The 19,157-nt window shown below is 39.4% G+C and overlaps 1 protein-coding gene across 1 annotated transcript in view; it reads left to right on the forward strand.

Moving 5' to 3' along the window:
- The window catches only part of PPP1R36 (protein phosphatase 1 regulatory subunit 36), a 32,010-nt gene that overhangs the window by 994 nt on the left and 11,859 nt on the right, over positions 1-19,157 (forward strand). The window contains exons 2-6 of the mRNA XM_061181486.1: positions 9,307-9,393; positions 9,917-10,014; positions 10,114-10,180; positions 12,112-12,210; positions 17,411-17,545. Of these exons, the coding sequence (XP_061037469.1) occupies positions 9,307-9,393; positions 9,917-10,014; positions 10,114-10,180; positions 12,112-12,210; positions 17,411-17,545 (486 nt within the window). The remainder of the gene's footprint in view (positions 1-9,306; positions 9,394-9,916; positions 10,015-10,113; positions 10,181-12,111; positions 12,211-17,410; positions 17,546-19,157) is intronic.

Here is a 19,157-nt window from a genome sequence, read left to right on the forward strand (position 1 = left end):
TTGTAAATTGAACCTTTAATTATTTTTGCTGCAATCATTTCATTTTACAGCAGTTGGGATTACGATTAGGGATGTGGTACTGGAAAGATGAAACCAGAACTCTTGAATTCAGAAGGTAAATTTTAACAAAACTTTATTATAGCTTTTATGAAAATTACATGTGTTTGGGATTAAAAAAATTCAAGCAGTACAGAAGAGTATAAAGAATAAAATAAATATCTGCTGCAATCGCAACATAACCATTTTGGCAGCCTTCCTGATATCCCTTTCTGATGACATTTATCAGCTGCTCCTATGTACCAGATACTGTGCTAATCAGTTTACCAACCCTTTGAAACAGCTGCGTGTTAATCCACTTTTACAGATGAAGAAACTGATGTCAAAGGGTTAAGAAGTTTGAAGGAAACTAAGTGACTTGGCCAAATCACACAGCTCAGAGGTGATTAAGATGTTTTAAATCTAGGTCTACTTGGTTAACAGTCCATATTCTTAACTACTTTATAAAATTGCCTTTTTGAGTTATAGAAATAGAGTTTTACATTAATGGGACCATATATTATACCTGCTGCAGTAGACTGTAAATTTTACAAGGTAAAATTATTAGGTTAGAAAAACTAATTTTGGACTTCCCTGGTGGCGCAGTGGTTAAGAATCTGCCTGCCAATGCAGGGGACACGGGTTCGAGCCCTGGTCCGGGAAGATCCCACATGCCGTGGAGCAACTAAGTCTGTGCACCACAACTACTGAGCCTGCGCTCTAGAGCCCGCGAGCTACAACTACTGAGCCCATGTGCCGCAACTACTGAAGCCCGCATGCCTAGAGCCCGTGCTCCACAACAAGAGAAGCCACCGCAATGAGAAGCCCGCGCACCGCAACGAAGAGTAGTCCCCGCTCGCCGCAACTAGAGAGAAAGCCCGTGCGCAGCGAGGACCCAATGCAGCCAAAAATAAAATAAATAAATAAATAAATAAATAATAAAGTAAAAATTAAAAAAAAAAAGAAAAACTAATTTTAATTCTCCATTGAGAAAATACTGACTCTATTAAAAGTGTATCACTAAACTAACAAAACTAGCCACTATCTGCTGTGCACCTATTATATTGCAGACATTTGCATATTTTTCTGAGTCTTAAAACAGCCATGGAAAGCGAGCACTAATATCTCCATTTCATAGATGAAGAAACAAGCCTCAGGGAGATTAAGCCACTGAACCAAAGTCATCCAGCCAGTAAGTAGCAGAACTGACATTTTGAACCAAGATTTATCCAAGTCCTTTCCACTTTATACACTGTCTCCCTCTGATAGACCGCAAGCCCTCAATGGCAGGAACTGTCTTAGTCATCTTCATGTCCCTGGAGCCATCTGCAGAACTTCACAGAGTAGGCACTCACCAAATGTTTATTGAACAAGTACAATCAACCAACTAGATTCAAGCAGAGGAAGACTAGAGGCACAGGGCCAATTAGAAGGCTAATTGTAGGAGGATTATAAATAGTTATCCAGGTAAGAAACAGAGTCAGAGAGAGAAGGGTGCAGGACTAAGAAATATGCAAGAGATGAAATTGACAGGATGTTTGGATAGAATTGATTGATACCATATAGTGCCTGAAAGTTAAGGGAGAGGGAGAAGTAGGTGCTTAGGTTGGCTCCCAGGTGTCTGGCTTGGGTGATTGGTTGGCTGGGATTGCCCTTCCCCCATATACAGAATAAAAGAGGCAAAACTGGTGATGTGTTTGAGGTTGCTATGACGTGGACACATCTCTTAGGCTGTTGGTCAAATGGGGCTGGAGGTCAGAAAAGGAGTTGGCTGTGCAGATGTAATTTATAGTTACATTATAAATATAATTAAATATTTAATAGCAATTAAACATGAATAAAGGCTAACCATTATATTAAAGTCAAAATCAAAAGTTTATATTTCATGGAATATTTATTTCAGTATTTGAGTAATCTGTCATTTCCACAGCAGTGATTTCAATTTTTCTTCTCAGATATATCACAGAAGATTCAGTCGAGTAGCTCCTGAAACATCATACTTAGTGAATGTGAGATAGTGACAAAGACAGCAAGATAGCTCTGAGATTAGACAGACAGGATAATCACAGGAGTCAAAATATACACGGTAAAGCACAAGAAAATGTGGGTCTAAATTTTCAGTGCCAGTATTTTCTTTTCTCAGTCTTCATATATATATAAAGGCCATCTCAATCCTCTCTTCTTATGATAAAAATTGCACCATACTTTTTACTTACTGATCTTCTTTATAAATGAAGTTATTTTGTAGTATTTTTCAAACTAATTTTTCAGTGCTAATCTAATAATAACCCCCCCCAAGTGGCACTTTTTCCTGTATGATCCTACTAACGAATTTACAGATATCAGTTTCACACTGACTTTATTATTCATAAAACATTCATATTCATAAACTAAAGTTTCTTTTGGTTCGTTACCAAATTATTCTTTAAAATGGCTTGATTGATTTCCCATGTATATTCCCCACTTGATTTTGGAGAATATACATGGGATGGTATGATTTAAAAGGTAGATTGTGTGACATAATGTTGAATGAAAAAGGCCAGACACAAAAATGTAAATATTGTATGATTTTATTTATATAAAAGTTTACAGTAACAGACAAAAGAAAAGAACTGTATTGATAGAGGTCAGAATAGTGGTTACTTTTTGCGGGTTATCAACTGGTAGGGGAAAGTACAAGAGAACCTTCTGAGGTGCTGGAAATGGACTATATATTGATTTGGGTGGTGGTTACATGGGTATATACATAGTAGAAAATTCATCAAGCTGTCCACTTAAGATTTATGTGCTTTACTGCATAAATGGAAGCTATACCTCAATTTAAACAGTGTAAAAATAAAACCCCCCAAACACCAGACTGTGTCAAGTACACAAATTGGGTGCAGTTAAAGATGGGGAAAGGAGTACCATGAAGAATAGATGGGGGCAATCCTTTCATGGTGGAGCTGCTTTGTGTTTAAGCAACTCAGTGTGTCAAACCTGAGTATTAGGATTACCTTGGGAGTCCAGCTGCTAGGGGTGATGCTAAGGAAAAGGAAAGCAGACTTTTGTATGTTTTAGGCCAAAGTTAATGTTTGGCTTTGTTGGAAATGTAGATACTGATTCCCTTTTAAAGTCTAAGCATGTCCCATCACACATTAAAATGTAGGTTTGAAGTCAGAGAGGACTCATGAGCTGGAACATGCTCTTTTTTTTCAGAGACCATGCTGCAGACACCATGTCACCCCAATTCATGGTGATGAGACAGGGCTGAGGCAGAGGAGGTGGAGAGGAGACAGTGGTAAGAATGGGAGCTGCAGAGGCAGAGGCTTGTTCAGTCACTGTTCTCACACCAGTTCTGTTTGGTGTCACTCCACAAACCTTTATGAGCACGTGTCATGGGATTGCACCTGTGCTCTAGAAAGCCCTCTCCCATAGTAACATGGAGGGGCAAGATTAGAACTCGGGAGACAAGACAATTATGCATTCCTCTAAGGGGGAGATACAGGAGAACAGAGTCAAAGAGTCATGCTAGAGGCAACTCAGATAAATCCGGCCTTGTGTGCAGGGGGTAGTAGCTGGTAAGATTGGCTGTGAGACAAAGGGAGGAAGGAGGCAAGAACATCTGGGTCACTGAGTGGGTGATAGCATTGTCTATTGAGACAAGGAAGGTGGGAGAGCCGGTATGTTTATGGAGGGGTGAAAGGTAACAAGGTTACTTTTTCAGTGTGCAGAATTTGAGATATAGTCGGCCCTTGGTATCCGCAGGGGATTGGTTCTAAGACACCCCCGCCCCCTGCGGATCCCAAAATGTGCAGATGCTCAAGTCCCTTATGTAAAATGACATAGTACAGTCGGCCCTCTGTATCTGCGCATTCCACGGGCTGACTGGACCTGCCTGTGAGATGTCCAGGTCAAGAATTCAGTAAGCAGGGGTTTGGTTTTCCTGAGAGGGGCCGGTGCAGAATTACAGTGGAAGGTGAAACTGACTGAGGCCAGAAGCCTAGGAAATACCTACTTCTAAAAATTATGAAATAAGTTTAAAAATATCATATTATTTTTAAAAACCAGAAAATACCATTAAGCGAAAACAACCAAAAAAACTTTACAATCCCACATAAAGAGTATGACTGTTAACATGTTAACAGTTATTGTATAGCTTTCCAAATCTTCTTTTATGTATGTATACACACACATACATTTTTAACTTACTCTATTCTCCATTTCCATATCTTTTTTCCTCATTACAAAGTTGCACATACTTGTTGAAAAACAAGTATATAAATGTACACAGTAGAAAGTGGGGGTTCTGCCACAGTTCTGCCCCCAAAGACCACCGGTGCACCAGTGTTAAGGCTTACCACCTTATTTTTATTTTTTTGTGTTCAACATACTGATTATATTTATTTTACATTCTGTGACTGATAATTCCAGTACCTGAAATCATTGTACGTCTGACTTTGTTGCCAGCTTTTTTTTCTCTTATAGTGTTATTTTAAAAATTTTAACTAAATATAAACATTTTAAACTTTTTATATTGGAAGATTTCAAACATAAACAGAAGTAGGGAGAATGGGGTAATGAACCCTCACATACCCATAGCATAGCGTCAACAGTCACCAAATTAAGGTCAACTTTGTATCATCTATACCCTCATCTTTTCCACCCCTTGATTATTTTGAAGTAAATTCCAGATATCATATCATTTCATCTATAAGTATTTCAGTACATATCTCAAAAAAAATAGGCACTCTATTAAAAAATATAACTAAATTACTATTTACTGGCCTAAAAATACAAAAGGTAATTTCTTAACATTGTCACATATGCAGTTTGTATCCAGATGTCTCCTATTGTCTCATATTTTAAAAGTTTGTTCCAGTCAGGGTCTACACAATTTCCATACATTACAGATGGTTTGATATGTCTCTTAATCGGTGTGCATGTCTTAAGGTTTTGAAGGTATCTTCAAAGTGGCCCTCAGGAATAGCAGACAGGCAAAGAAAGGCAACTGAAGAGAAAGCATGATTAGAAGGGTCAGGAGGAAAGCCCTGAGACACACAAAGGCCTTCAAAGGCAAAATAAGAAAGGGAATTTGAGTGGGGAGTGGTCAGCAATGTCAGATGCTAAAGAGAGCTCAAGATGGGGCAAAAAGAAGCCTTTGGATTTAGGGGTCGCTCCGGACATAGGTGAGAAGCCATTTCAGGAAGGCAGTGGAGTAGAAATCAGATTACAGTAGCTAGAGGAGAAGAATCTGAGATAAAGAGTACTCTATTTTTGCTAGTTTCTCATCAGTAAGTTAACCAGTGAAAAAGGAAAGCGATAGTAGCCTTTAGGGGATCCAGTACTAAGGGAAGGGACTTTTGTTGGTTTTGTTATAAAGGTAGGAAAATTTTGAGTTTGTTTGGGTAGAAAGAAGAGATGGAAGAGAAGAGAAGGAAAGTGGGAATGGGATCAAGAGCGCAGATTAGCTTGGAAAAGGTAGAAGCAGAGTTTCCGCTGAGTGTGGTGGGAAGGAAGTAATAGAGACAGGAAAGCTTGGGAATTTGAAGGTGCAGGAAGATATATCTCTGCCGCTCTCCTTACTGAAAGTAAAGCAGACCCTCCCAGGCTACTACTGGGAGGAGAATCTTTTGGTAGCAGTGCTACTGACCCTGACTCATTCCCCCGAGATTGTTGCTCCCTTTCCAGCTCCCTCCTCGGTAACTGCCCCCACTGCCACAGTGGGCTGGGCCGGGGGCTCCGGAAACCTGCATTCACCCAAATGCCCTGACCCAGTACCTAAATGGGGGCATTTCCTGAAGCCAGTGGACAGGGGAGACAGGGAGGGCTTCCCAGGGGAGGTGCTGTCTAAGACCTGAGGAGGAGAAGGTGTGGGCAAGGCAAAGGGAGCTCTGGTTGTGGAGGAGGAGAGTGTGTTCTAGGCAGAAGGCACATCTCGTGCAGAGGCCCAGACACATTTGAGACTGCAAGTGGTCAGTACGCTGGGTGTAGCGCCCCAGGCAAGTGTTAAGAGAGGAAGTAGAAGTTTTAAACCAGGGCAAGATCGTGAAAGGTCTTACAGACCATGCTGAGGAATTTAAACTTTATTCAGAGGGCCCCCGGGGTGGGGGTGGGGCGGGGATTGAAAGGTTTTAAATGGGGAAGTAACGGGCCAACCAACAAGGCATGCTCCTCTCTGACACAGTGTCTGTAGTCCTAGCCATTCATGTTTCAAGTGCCCCCTACTCCCAGCTGGGAGAGAACCAGCCGCCTGTCTGAGTGTTTGCCAAGGTCATGGACTCCCCTGAGGACATACAGCCAAGGAAACTACACCTCCAGAAGCCTCGAACTTCTCTTGTTTTTCAACATAGCCTAACAGAAGACTCTAGTAACCACTGAAGAGCTCTAACTGGTGTGGAAGCCAAGAGTGGTCCAGCCCTCTGCATTTTAGTGATGGGTTCTAGGAGAAAATATGACTGCTTTTTCTCATTTATTTCAGGGCAAAGGGAAATGATGTGACTGTGCTGTGATATTAGGAAAGCACATCAACACAGTGTGGTCTGTGATTCTAAATGGGTTGCCAGATTGAGGGGGAGACTATGGAGACTGGAAGAAGGTACAGATCTAGGTCAGACTGTGGTTTGGGAGCCAATCAGAGGTGCAGTTCAAAGTACAATTTTTAATTATTACTAGTGATGCTTCTTAGTGATTCCAAATGCACTGTGAACATAGGCTGCTTTTAGAGCTATGGCAGGACACTCACAAAGAGAAATCCATCTCACCATCTGATCCGGAGAATGACTTCAGTCAAGTGAAAAGCCACTCAGGCAAGTGTGGAAAGACGTGTCCAGAGGTCAGAGAATAAGGGCTAGAGGTTTAGCAGTAAATGCCAGACTATTGGCTAAGAGCAGGCACTACCTGCCACAAGTTTCAAATACTAAGACACGGTCAGCCTCTCTGAGCCTTAGTTCTCCATCAGTAAAATGATAGCCATGTACTAGATGATCTTTTAGATGTCTTCTAACCCCCAAATTCTATGATCTTATGATTTTATAATTCTAAGTTCATTTGACTTAGTTCGTAGACCTGATCTATAAGATCCCAAATGTATCCTTTCCTTATCTTAAGGCTCTCTTGTCTCAAATCAACTCAGGCAAACTAACTAATAGGGCAAGAAATGTTGAATTATAGGAATGGGACTGAGGCAAGTTTAGGAGGGAAGCAATTTCATTTGACATTAACTGAAATTGGGTGTTTCTATCTATATTCTCTCATCTTCTAGAGAAGAGAAACCCTGGGAAGGGCTGGTGACCTGAGATTTCTTTAGCCTGTTAGGAAAGTTAACAGCCAATGGCTTGTAAGTGGCCAGAATGTTGTGATGGTCCAAGAGAAAACTGAAAACAACTTTGTGTTCTTGTTTAGGGTGGTTATATTAATGCCACACATTAGATATCCAGCAAGTAGAATGGACTTCAAAGAGCTGTTAGAAAATGTCTGAATGTTTGGGGGAATTGAGGATTTTGTTAAAGGCTATCTAAATGGCCTGTCAATAGAATGTATCAACAACGTACTGTTTCTTCCTCTATACCTCTATCAACTCTTCTTTTAGGAACGCAGGTAATAAATCAATACATTCTTGTTATTAAAAAAAAAAACCCTGAAATAATACAGAAGTATACAACTGTGGAAGATAGCTCTCTTCATCACTACGCCTCCTCTCTGCCCCATCTCTCTTTGGAGGTACCCACCATCACCATTTGGTATCCTTTCATTTCTTTTTTCCTGCCACCTCCTCAGTATTTCAGCACACCCTCCCTCTAAATACCCGATCCTTGGAGACCAGTGGTAAGAAGAGGACAAGAAAGAATGAAAAGTTTAGAAATCATCCGCTAACCAACTTGGTGCCAATGGTCTGAAAAGAAAGAAAAATACAAAAAATCATTCCCTTGAGGTGATATCGTGTACATGCTTTTAGATTCTAACCTAGTCTACAACCTGAATATTGCCAGGATGTTGGCAAAAACTCCTGGAAGAAGAAAGTACCAAACTGATTAACTTTATCATTCCCGTGGGAGGTATTTCTCTAAAATGATGACTTTGTGGGTAACCAATCCCAGAAAAATTTTAAAGGAAGTTGTTTCAAAACTGTTGTGTTGACAAAGAGATGATAAGAGTATATATGCATGATTAGGGAATGACTAAAATCTGGGGAAAAGTGCTTCTACTTACTATATCTATGCTTAAACTTAACAGAGAGACATGTAACTGTGGGCAGAGATTAAGCTTCTGGGTGGTGTTACCAACGTGGCATTGTTTCAGGCAGAAAAATAAACATCATAATAATCCACAATGGTCACCAAACCAATGTATTTGGTAGACACCACAATTCTAGAAAATGAACTCTCTATGAGGCAGGAACCACATCCTGCTAGTCTTCAAAACGCTTTTCTCTGTCTTCCTATTAAGCATTTGCTGATAATCCTGAGAGTCTGTGCATTGACTGTAATCAGACACCACTTATTTTCAATGTTATAGCAATGCCTGACACAGAGTATGGCCTCAGTACATATTTATTTGTTGCTTAATTGTGGTCCATTGTTAGTTAGGCCCATTACTGCTTGGTAATGCTTGTACAAAAACTATAGAGTCAAAGCAACCCTGAGTTAAGTAAAGGGTCCTGAAACCTTCTTCGAGATAGTCAAGCTTCTAGAAGAGTCCACAGCGGTGACAACGAGGTGGCTGCTCGGAGGGCAGGACTGCCTGGTGGGTAAACACATGGCTCTGTGGCTAGAGAACCTGTGCCGGGTCCTGGCTTTGGCACTTGCTAAGTGATCTTGGTCAGGTTACTTAATATCTTTCTAAGGTTCAATCTTTCTCATATGTAAAAATTGTAATAATAGTAATATTTTCCTAATAGAGTTGCTGTGAAGATTGAATGAGGTCGTGCTTAGAAGCACATAACAAGTACTCAGTAAATCAAAAAATCCTTCCAAACTGATCACGAGCTTTCTGTTTCTTCTGAAGTTACAACAGCATTTTCAGATGGAAATGTTTTGTGTATGGTGGTATTCAGGAGGCTAGTGATACGTAAAGGCTGAATATAAAGTCTGATCTTTTAATCTTTTTCTAGATGATTGTACCGCATGTAAATACATGCGCATACCGCATGTTAAGTACAGCTGTGCCTCAGATTCTCTCCAGGACACTCACAATATGTGCTGGTCCTCAGGTTCCATGAGCTATGGTCATGCTCTGATTAGTTTCCCCCGGGAAAAGGTTAAGTTCCTAATTTTCTCATTTCTATTACAGTTTTACACCTGCAGTAGAACTCAAAGAAAGAGGAAAGAAAGGCAAAGCAGTTCACTTTGCTGAAATTGATGGTCCAGCTTCAGACAGGTAGCTTAACTTAGCACCATGACAGTGTTGCTGATAGCACCTCTCAGCAGAATGGCTTAAGCCTCTACAGACGCTAAGAAAATATCATTCCCATCATCCTAGGTTGAAATGCAAATAGCCATCAAGGAAGGAACATGCACTATTTCACAATTATGGTGGGAGTTACAATCATCCCAATAATGTATCCCTGTGATAATTTGGCTATTAGCAAATTTTCAGCTTCTTATACTTTAAAAAAAATCTGAAAATGATAGCTATGCCAAAAATAGATGATTTAAATGATCTATTTTGGATCAAACTGGTATTTACATTTTATGTAAGGCAGTGTGCATTCCTGCTACCCCTAGCATAGTAAATATGTTTAATAAAATGTATTCCAAAATGATCCTACATTAAATGAAACCCACACATGACACTCAGGGTCTCCTTACTTTATAGTAAACACCTCATGTGCCTCAGGGTAGATTAAATATAACTAAAACCTTTCAAAGCACTACTAGAGACTGTTATATCCCCAAAACAGGTTGACAGATAAAAGGTTTGCTTTAAGAGACGATAAGTCACCCAAAGGCTTAAAGGAACGAAGTCAGCAGGGCAACGTTACACTCCACGATGCTAAATGTGAGTAACTGCTTCATCATCCTTACATGTGTTACCTGGTGTCAACCTCTAAGGCAGCTCTTTGTCCCTCTTTCAATTGTCCATCTTCTCTCCTTTCAGTTGTTGCTTTGCTTTTGCTACAAGATACTGAGATGCAGCATATCTGTTCTTTTACAACATTTATGAGGTATGTAATGCTTGTGAGACATTTTAGATCTTTTATCCTTTATTTTGAAATCATCCCATCTGATAAATGATGACAAATCTGATTTTTGGAGAAAGGGCTGGCTCTATGCAAGCCATCCTCTCAGGATTCAGTTTCAAAGACTGAGACCAAAGAGAGGAAGCCAGAAGTCACAGGAGCCCAAAATAAAGTCCAGGGCAAGGAGTATGGTGAGCACGTTGTCAGAGTCCCATTGAGACTGCACTATGTATATGTTGGTTACAGGGGATACTCATTTACTGAAGATCAGTTTTCTCCGCTAGTTATGTTTGGCAGCCCCAACAAGTACTAGGTGTGTGACTCTGGGTGAGCTTTTTGATCTTCCCGAGCCTCAGTTTCCTTGGATACAAAATTGGAAGTAATGGTGTCTCCACGTGGCTGTACGTGGAAGGTGCTTCTCATGGCAGCTGCACTTGTAAGTGCTCAGTGAGAGTTGGGTATCCTAGGCTGTGGGCAGCGCTCACAGATTCCCTCAGCATTCAGTAAAGGCCCGCATATGGAAAACACCTGAGATTCTCTGCCTGAAGCTTTATTCTATGGCAGGAGCACACTCAGCCTGACTACAGGGCTACAGGGCAAGCTTGGGGCACTAGGGAGTCAGTGCCCGAGAAGCAGCCTCCAGTCGGTGATGTGCTGGAGGGAGAGTTGGTAGATAAATATCCCAGCTTCCATCTGTCAGGATAACTCTAAGTTTTCTACGCTGTCTCCTAGAGTCCCACATGGTACTGAACTACATTGGTCCACAGTCATAACGAACTTGTTAACACCCCCTTTCCATCTCACCTCCCCACTCCCCTACTGATGTTTTTTGTGATCACTTCCTAGTAAACTACTTACTCGCAAATCTGTCTCATGGTGTGTTTCTGGGAGAACCCAACCTAGGACAGGTAGTTATTAATACTGTGGAAAAAAAGTCTGCAATGCTCATCTTCATCCTGCTCTCAAGGTATGGTTAAGGAATGCATGCCAGAGTAAGAATTTCTGTTTGGGGCTAGAAAGGAAGCAGCAAAAATCTTGTAAGAATATTTAGAAAGAAAACAAAGCCTCTAGTTTTAAAACAAATGAGATAGGATTGTAAATCAATGCAGTCTTTTTGGAGAGCAAAACTTACGAAACTTTAATGTGCAGATATTCTATGTCCTAGCAATTTCACTTCTAGGAAGTTACTCAGATGTGGCTATAAGAATAATTACTGCAGCAATGTCTGTAATATTTTTTAAAAACCTAAATATCCATCAGTAGACGATTAGTTAAATAAATTATGAGCTATAACATACTTTATCCACCTGTTTAAAAAAATGAGGAAAATCTATACATGGTGTCATGGAAAGAGGTCCATGCTACACAGGTAATTGACAGAAGCAAGTTGCAAAGACTTGTATATACATCATTATCCCATTTGTTACCAAAAAGAAAGAAGTAAGGCATATATTCATGCATATGTATGTGTGCTGGTGAGGGAGGACCTTATATGTGATTGCCTATGCTCTAGAAGGTTTAGGACGGATTCATGCCAAACTCTTAACAGTGGCTACCACTAAGGAGTAGTATGGTGACAAACGAGTGAGGGGAGAGTCTTTTTACTTGTTACATTTGTGTACATTTTTTAAACAACAACAAAAAATTACCTGTATTATAAAAACACTTTAAAAATGAAAACTAATTGGTAAGCAAAACTATAATTCAGTTGTGACCTCTCAAAAAATTTTGTTTACAAAAATCAGGTTTCTTATGTCTTCAACAGTTATAGTAGATAGAATTTTAAATGGTAAATTAGTTGTGTGATGGGTATGGTAACATGTGTTTCTACTTGTTCTTGTGTGCCCATATATTTTTTTATGACAAGCTTTATGTTTGAAATATGTTATCATTATTTTCTTTTAATCTCCCCATAGGAATAAGAATCTTGACAATTTCCTCATGGCATTGTTGTACTATTTATATTATTACTTGGAAAAGATCTCACAGGAAAAGAAACCCAAAAGCTGTATGGTGTAAGTAGAATTTTGTAGTGCATTTTATTTTTATTGATTGATTTATTTATTTTTGGCCACGCCACGCAGCTTCTGGGATGTTAGTTCCCCGACCAGGGATCGAACCCGGGGCCCTGGCAGTAAAAGCACAGAGTCCTAACCACTGGACTGCCAGGGAATTCCCTGTAGTGCACTTTAAAGCTTTATCACTGCCAGTTTTAAAACTAACTTTTGTCTAGGGTAAAGAGATGATGGAAATTTAAAAATCTTGGAGTATGCTAAAACATTTTACAGGGAGGAGTTCACCAGTTTTAAAGCTCACTGAATAATTCAGATGGGTATTCTGTTAACTAAGTATTGCAAATAATATAGACCAGCATTGCCCAATAGAAGAGTATGCCCAATATGTGAGAGCCATATATGTAATTTAAACTTTTCTGATGCCATATTTTTAAAATGTAAAAAGATACAGGTGAGGGCTTCCCTGGTGGCGCAGTGGTTGAGAATCTGCCTGCCAATGCAGGGGACAGGGGTTCGAGCCCTGGTCTGGGAAGATCCCACATGCCACGGAGCAACTGGGCCCGTGAGCCACAATTACTGAGCCTGCGCGTCTGGAGCCTGTGCTCCGCAACAAGAGAGGCCGCGACAGTGAGAGGCCCGCGCACCGCGATGAAGAGTGGCCCCCGCTTGCCACAACTGGAGAAAGCCCTCGCACAGAAACGGAGACCCAACACAGACATAAATAAAAAATAAATAAATAAATAAATTTTAAAAAAAGTCTCTTTAAAAAAAATATACAGGTGAAATTAATTTTAACAAGATATTTTATTTAACCCAATGACTCAAAAATATTATCAGTGCAACTTGTAGTCAGTACTAGGAAGTTATTGATGAAATACTTTACTTTTTTGTAGTAAGTGTTTGAAATGGTGTCTATTTTACAAATACAATATACCTCAATTCAGACTAGTCACAGTCAGTGCTCAGTAGCTACATGTGGCTCACAGCTACCATATTGGACAGTGCAGATATAGATATTGTTTCTATGTTTTTCATGCTTACAAAGTTCTTGCTAAAGGGTTTGTAAGCATCTAATGAAAAAACTAAGAATTTAAAAAATTAACAGATATGACCAAAATGATATTACATATCATAGAAGAAAACAAGACTTCTTAGGCTACATGTGAAGAATTTAATCACTTTAGGTGGAGGTGGCTCGGAGCTATACAGGGCAAGGATCTGGGAACTCAGAGTCCAGAGCAGAACAATGCCTCTCAGGCTTGGTGACCTTTGCAAGCCATGGAACTTTCCCAGTGCCCAGGCTGCCCTCCCCAGTTTATGTGGAACCGACCCAGTGATTTTGCTGTTAGGAATGCTGGATAGAGTCATCAATTTGTTGTTGTAGAATGTTTTCAAAATGCAAAATCCTTGCATATAAACAAGCAGTTTGAAAAATTTTGTGAATAGATAAATGTCTTGGGATAGCAGTTTTGTAAAGAACCAAATAAATAATTCAAACACTGCTACTACAGTAAAGCCATTATAATACGCAACATCCAGCAGAGCAGCCAGAGATCATGAAGTGTTTCTGTGGTAGCAAGCAAATGGGCTTAAGCCAGCTGTGGGCTCAGAAGGTTTGAGGAGTCTTACTATTTCCAAAGAAGAAATTTATTAGACTTTGGTAGCATATTAGCTTATATTTTGTATGGTTTTTTCTAATTCTGTGGGTTATTGCTAATCAAGCAGAGACATTGTTGGGGGGGCGGGATGAATTGGGAGATTGGGATTGACATACATACGCTCTTGATACTATGTATAAAATAGATAACTAATGAGAACCTACTGTATAGCTCAGAGAACTCTACTCAGTGCTCTGTGGTGACATAAATGGGAAGGAAATCCGAAAAAGAGGGGATATGTGTATATGTATAGCTGATTCACTTTGCTGAACAGTAGAAACTAACACAATATTGTAAGGCAACTATACTCCAATAAAAATTTTTTAAAAAAGCAAAGACTGTTTCATGTCTTAATTTATAGAAATAGATAACAGAAGAAAGATTTCTTAGTTATTTTTAAAATATACTAAAGGGCTTCCCTGGTGGTGCAGTGGTTAACAATCTGCCTGCCAATGCAGGGGACACGAGTTTGAGCCCTGGTCTGGGAAGATCCCACATGCCACGGGGCAGCTAAGCCCGCAAGCCACAACTACTGAGCCCGTGTGCCACAACTACTGAAGCCCGCGCACGTAGAGCCCATGCTCCGCAACAAAAGAAGCCACCGCAATGAAGAGTAGCCCCTGCTCACCACAACTAGAGAAAGCCCGCACACAGCAACGAAGACCCAACGCAGCCATAAATAAATTTTAAAAATTATTTAAAAATAATAATAAAATAAAATATACTAAAAATTATTAGAACCCAGTGATATATGGTAGACTTTCATGGAAGGAATCAGTTACAGAATGACAAAGAAAAATCCAAGCCTTAAAATTAATGGTTCTGTGGTGTGATTCTAAAAAAAGCATAACAACTTTTCCTTTTCAAGCTTCCAGTAGTCAGTTGGTTTATTTATTATAATAGAAACAAATATAAATTACATTGAGATATCTGGATATAAATAACTTTAAGAAAAAAATTAATTTCCGTCAAAATAGCTATAACATAGGGATAATAGTAGCATTCACTGTACACTTATTGTCCAGATTAGATGAGTTAATGCATATTATCTTAGCCTAGTGGTTGGCCCTTGGAAGGAAAGCCTATAACCTGTGAGAGGAGAGCAGGAAGAGTTATAGAAGGATATTAAAGATACACTTTGATGGTCTTAGATGACTAAATGCCCTAATTCCAGAAGAAAAAACCTTATCCCCATTTAACGGAGGATGAAGCTAAGGCTCAGAAAGGTTAAACTAAATAGCTGGCTGGTGTACATGCCAAGTTAGTGATGGAGCTGAGGCTAGAACCCAGGTCTCTAACTCCAAAGTCTCTGCCTAAACCACTGTGCGGTGTCCCCACATGCCTTACCAATCAACTCGGCTCTCTGTCCCCGAGTTTATCCATTTGTAATTAGGACTTACAGCTTCTGAACAAAGGTACAATTATGTATGCAGTTTTAAACATAAGTATTTTCAAGTTATTACAATCTTCGTAATTATAATTTTTAATGGTGGCATAACTTTCCATCAAGCTACTGTATGTTAATAACTTTTTGACCTACCTATTAAGAAGCAATGTAGTATAGTGGTTAAGGGTACAGACTTTGGTGCCTGGCTTCAATCCCACGGGGGGACTCATATGTTAGGTTAATGTCAAATCCTTAAATAGTACTTGGCTCTATTACTACAGCCTGTATTACTACTCCTATTATCCCTCTATTTTATATATTTTGGGAGTCTCCAGTTTTTCTGATAGTCAAATAGATAAATAATAATTGCATTGAATATCTCATGCATTAGATTTCTCCCCTAACTTTGGATGATTTTTTACAAAGAATAAATTTCTAGGAGAGATTATTGGATCAAAGTTTATAACCAATTGTATGGCACTTGAAATTATTACTAAAAATTTTTCCAAAGGGTTATACCTGGGTTTATTTTATTTTATTTTATTTTATTTTTTTAATTTTATTTATTTATTTATTTATTTATGGCTGTGTTGGGTCTTCGTTTCTGTGCGAGGGCTTTCTCTAGTTGTGGCAAGCGGGGGCCACTCTTCATCGCGGTGCGCGGGCCTCTCACTACCGCGGCCTCTCTTGTTGCGCAGCACAGGCTCCAGACGCGCAGGCTCAGTAATTGTGGCTCACGGGCCTAGCTGCTCCGTGGCATGTGGGATCTTCCCAGACCAGGGCTCGAACCCGTGTCCCCTGCATTGGCAGGCAGATTCTCAACCACTGCGCCACCAGGGAAGCCCCCCTGGGTTTATTTTAAATGCCAGGCTCTACCCAGACCTACTGAACCAAAATCTGGAAGAGAGGTTGGCCTTGGGAATTTGCACTTTTAGCAAATACCCCAGGCAATTCTTACATATATTAAAACTTGAGAACCATTGGCGGAAACATTTCAAAGCATTTCTTCGTTGTTGTTTGGTTTGCTTTGTTTTCAACAGCAAAAGAAGAGATTAACTATAGGCAGGTCTGGCAAAGCAGGGGTGAGGATGAGGGAAGGAAACAGGGAGGCAGGCACAGTGATGGTCACCGGGGTGCTCGTGGGTGTGTGTGTGTTGGGTTTATATGATATTTGGGCATTTAAAGTTGGAACCCACCTTATCTATTCCAGAAACTCATTTTATTCCAATTACGCACAGGCCTTCTCACCACAGTGATAATGTTTTGTGCTTTGAAACACCCGTATTATCCTTAAACCCACTGCCTTTCCCCACAGCTTATCCTCATGTGGTCAGTCTAGTGGTTAACATCAGAAGGGGCAGTATGTTGTCTTTCTTGTTTAGAGTGCATTTCGTTTGGCTTTTATCTTTCTGAAAATAAAAAGGCAGGGAAAAAGCTAGTGACACTTCATTTTTCAATAGCAATCATTAGAATGTATTGTCGGCAATGTTTCCTACTATACTGTACCGCAAAAATGTCTAAAATTAGGCTTCAGACATGCTGTAACCTAAAAACAGGTTGCCTTTTAGAAAGTACATTTGCAATTCAATTGGAACTGGGGCTGTGTTTTCACAGGGAAGCAAGGTGATTGTAATTGATGCCAAAGTTCCCAGAGTGGTATTCCACAGATGCCTCCTTAGCAAACACAGAACTGAGGGTGAGCAAACGTTGAGTAGTTCAAACATTGAGCCCCCGAACTTAGTAATAACATCAGAAACCCAGGGGAAGCTAAGGTGGGAAAGAGTCTCCATGGCTGTTTTAGCAAAACAGCAGGAAAATTGGCTGCTAACTGCCACAGAAACTAGTATAGGGAATTTGTTAGTCGAGCTGTTCTATATAAATTAGGACTTCCTGTGTACAAAATTGAGGATACATATACAATTTATAAAGAATCTATTAAAAAAGTGAATATTCAGCATAAACTTGAGATGCTGATTACAATGATAAATATCAAAGGACTCTGAGGAACTTTCTCTGCCACAGCTCAAATAAAATAAATGAAATGAGATGTGTTGACTCACTTATGTTTCTTTCAAAATAGTTTGTACTTCTGACTTTTTACTAATTAATATAGACATTTGCCAACATTAATCCAGATTATTGTTTTTCTTTTCAGGGGCCTTGTAGAGAAAAAAGAGATGGAATTGGTTATCAGTAAGTTAGAAGCAGCACAGAAATACTTGGCACAGAAGTACTGTGTCCTCGTCCTGGGCTTGGGAATGCCTGATAAGCATCACATGTGCTGCGGAAAGTAAGTCCCCACTTAGGATTTTGTTAAATCTTCACTCGTGTGTAGATCCACATCCTTACAACCCTTAGCTTTGACTTTTGGTGCCCCTGAGAAAGGTTCCTTTTTTGTTGTACAGAATCACTGGGCTCAGCTGAGACTCTGTCCCAAACACATGTGACGTCTTGTTTGAGAGAGCCAAATGAGTATAGGAAGAATCCCAGAATCTTGGCTGATATTTTTTTTTCTTTTTTCAAATTAAAGTATAGTTGATTTACAATATTGTGTTAGTTTCAGGTGTGGCAGATGTTTTAACAACCTTCTGCTATTTGGGTTTAAATTTCTCTCAGGTTGTATCAGTTCAATGAAATCTTGCTTTCTGCCGGGAAGGCTTCTTGCTGTCAGACAAGGGCCACTTGGCTGCCTCGGGCAGGAGGCCGAGTGATGGGCCAGTGTTGAAGCGGGTATTGGGTGTGTCCCCTCCCCTTCTGCTGCTTGTTTTGTAGCAACAGTTGTGGGTATAAGTGCGTAAGGTGGGAGTTGCAAGATGACCCTGTTTGTGGGAAGGTAATTTTTACCTTAGGATGACAGTTCATACACTACTGTAATTAAAATTTTAAAGTGTCTTATCACAGGAAAGTTTGGGGTCACAGGAGAGAAAACTCCAATCCTTAACCCAAAATCTCCTTCTCTTAAGTAGCAGTTTCACAACAGGCTCAAGATCCATGCCATGGTCATGGCCAGACCTTTTAAATTTTTTAAAAACTTTATTGGAAAAGAACCTAATACATGATTTCTCTCTCTCCACATTCCCCCACATTTTCAAAATACAAATATTTGTATTGTACATACTTTTTTGTGTTCCACATTTTTTCTGTGTACCTTCTTCTATTATTCTGCTTATATAATCTCACCTACCACTTTGAATAGCAACTGTAGTCATTCTGTTGTATAATATACCAGTTTGCTTAACCATTCCTCTTGTGTACATTTGTGTGGTTTCAGTTTTTCTGCTTTCTAATGTTTTTGCATTGAATATCTTTATATAAATAACTTTGTTCATTTGGGCTGTTTACTTATGGCTTATTACCCAGAATGTACTTATCTGGAAGGCATGAACAATTTTATAGCTCTTGTTACATATTGCCAGATTGTCCTTTAAAAAGATTAAAACATTCTTTATCACCATAAGCAATAAGCATACTTGTTTTTATTAGTTTTATTAGTTTAATATTTTTGATAGCTTAAAGGTATATAAAAATCTTAAGGATATTTTATTTGACTGAATATTTTTCATGACTATAGAGTTTGTGTTGTTTTTTTGTGTAAAATAATTTATTGCCTGTTCCTCCTCTAGTTTTAACCATCTATCAAGTGGAAACTGGGAATTTGTATAATTTATATTTCATATAGCAAGGATTGGTTACTTGTTTTTTCTAGTTTGTTGCTTTCATTTTGATATTTACATTTTTACACATTATGAAAATGTTTTAAGTTTTTATTTATTTGAACATTTCCACCTTGTTTCTGATGCTATTCAGTAGTCATACAAGTTCTTGCATTCCTGGGTTCATTCTGTTCATTTCCAGGCTAAACTCCTCACCTTTCTTTCTTAGTTTTTAAAAATAGGATTAAA

Source organism: Eubalaena glacialis, chromosome 2, assembly GCF_028564815.1.
Source record: "Eubalaena glacialis isolate mEubGla1 chromosome 2, mEubGla1.1.hap2.+ XY, whole genome shotgun sequence".
Taxonomy (NCBI): Eukaryota; Metazoa; Chordata; class Mammalia; order Artiodactyla; family Balaenidae; genus Eubalaena; species Eubalaena glacialis.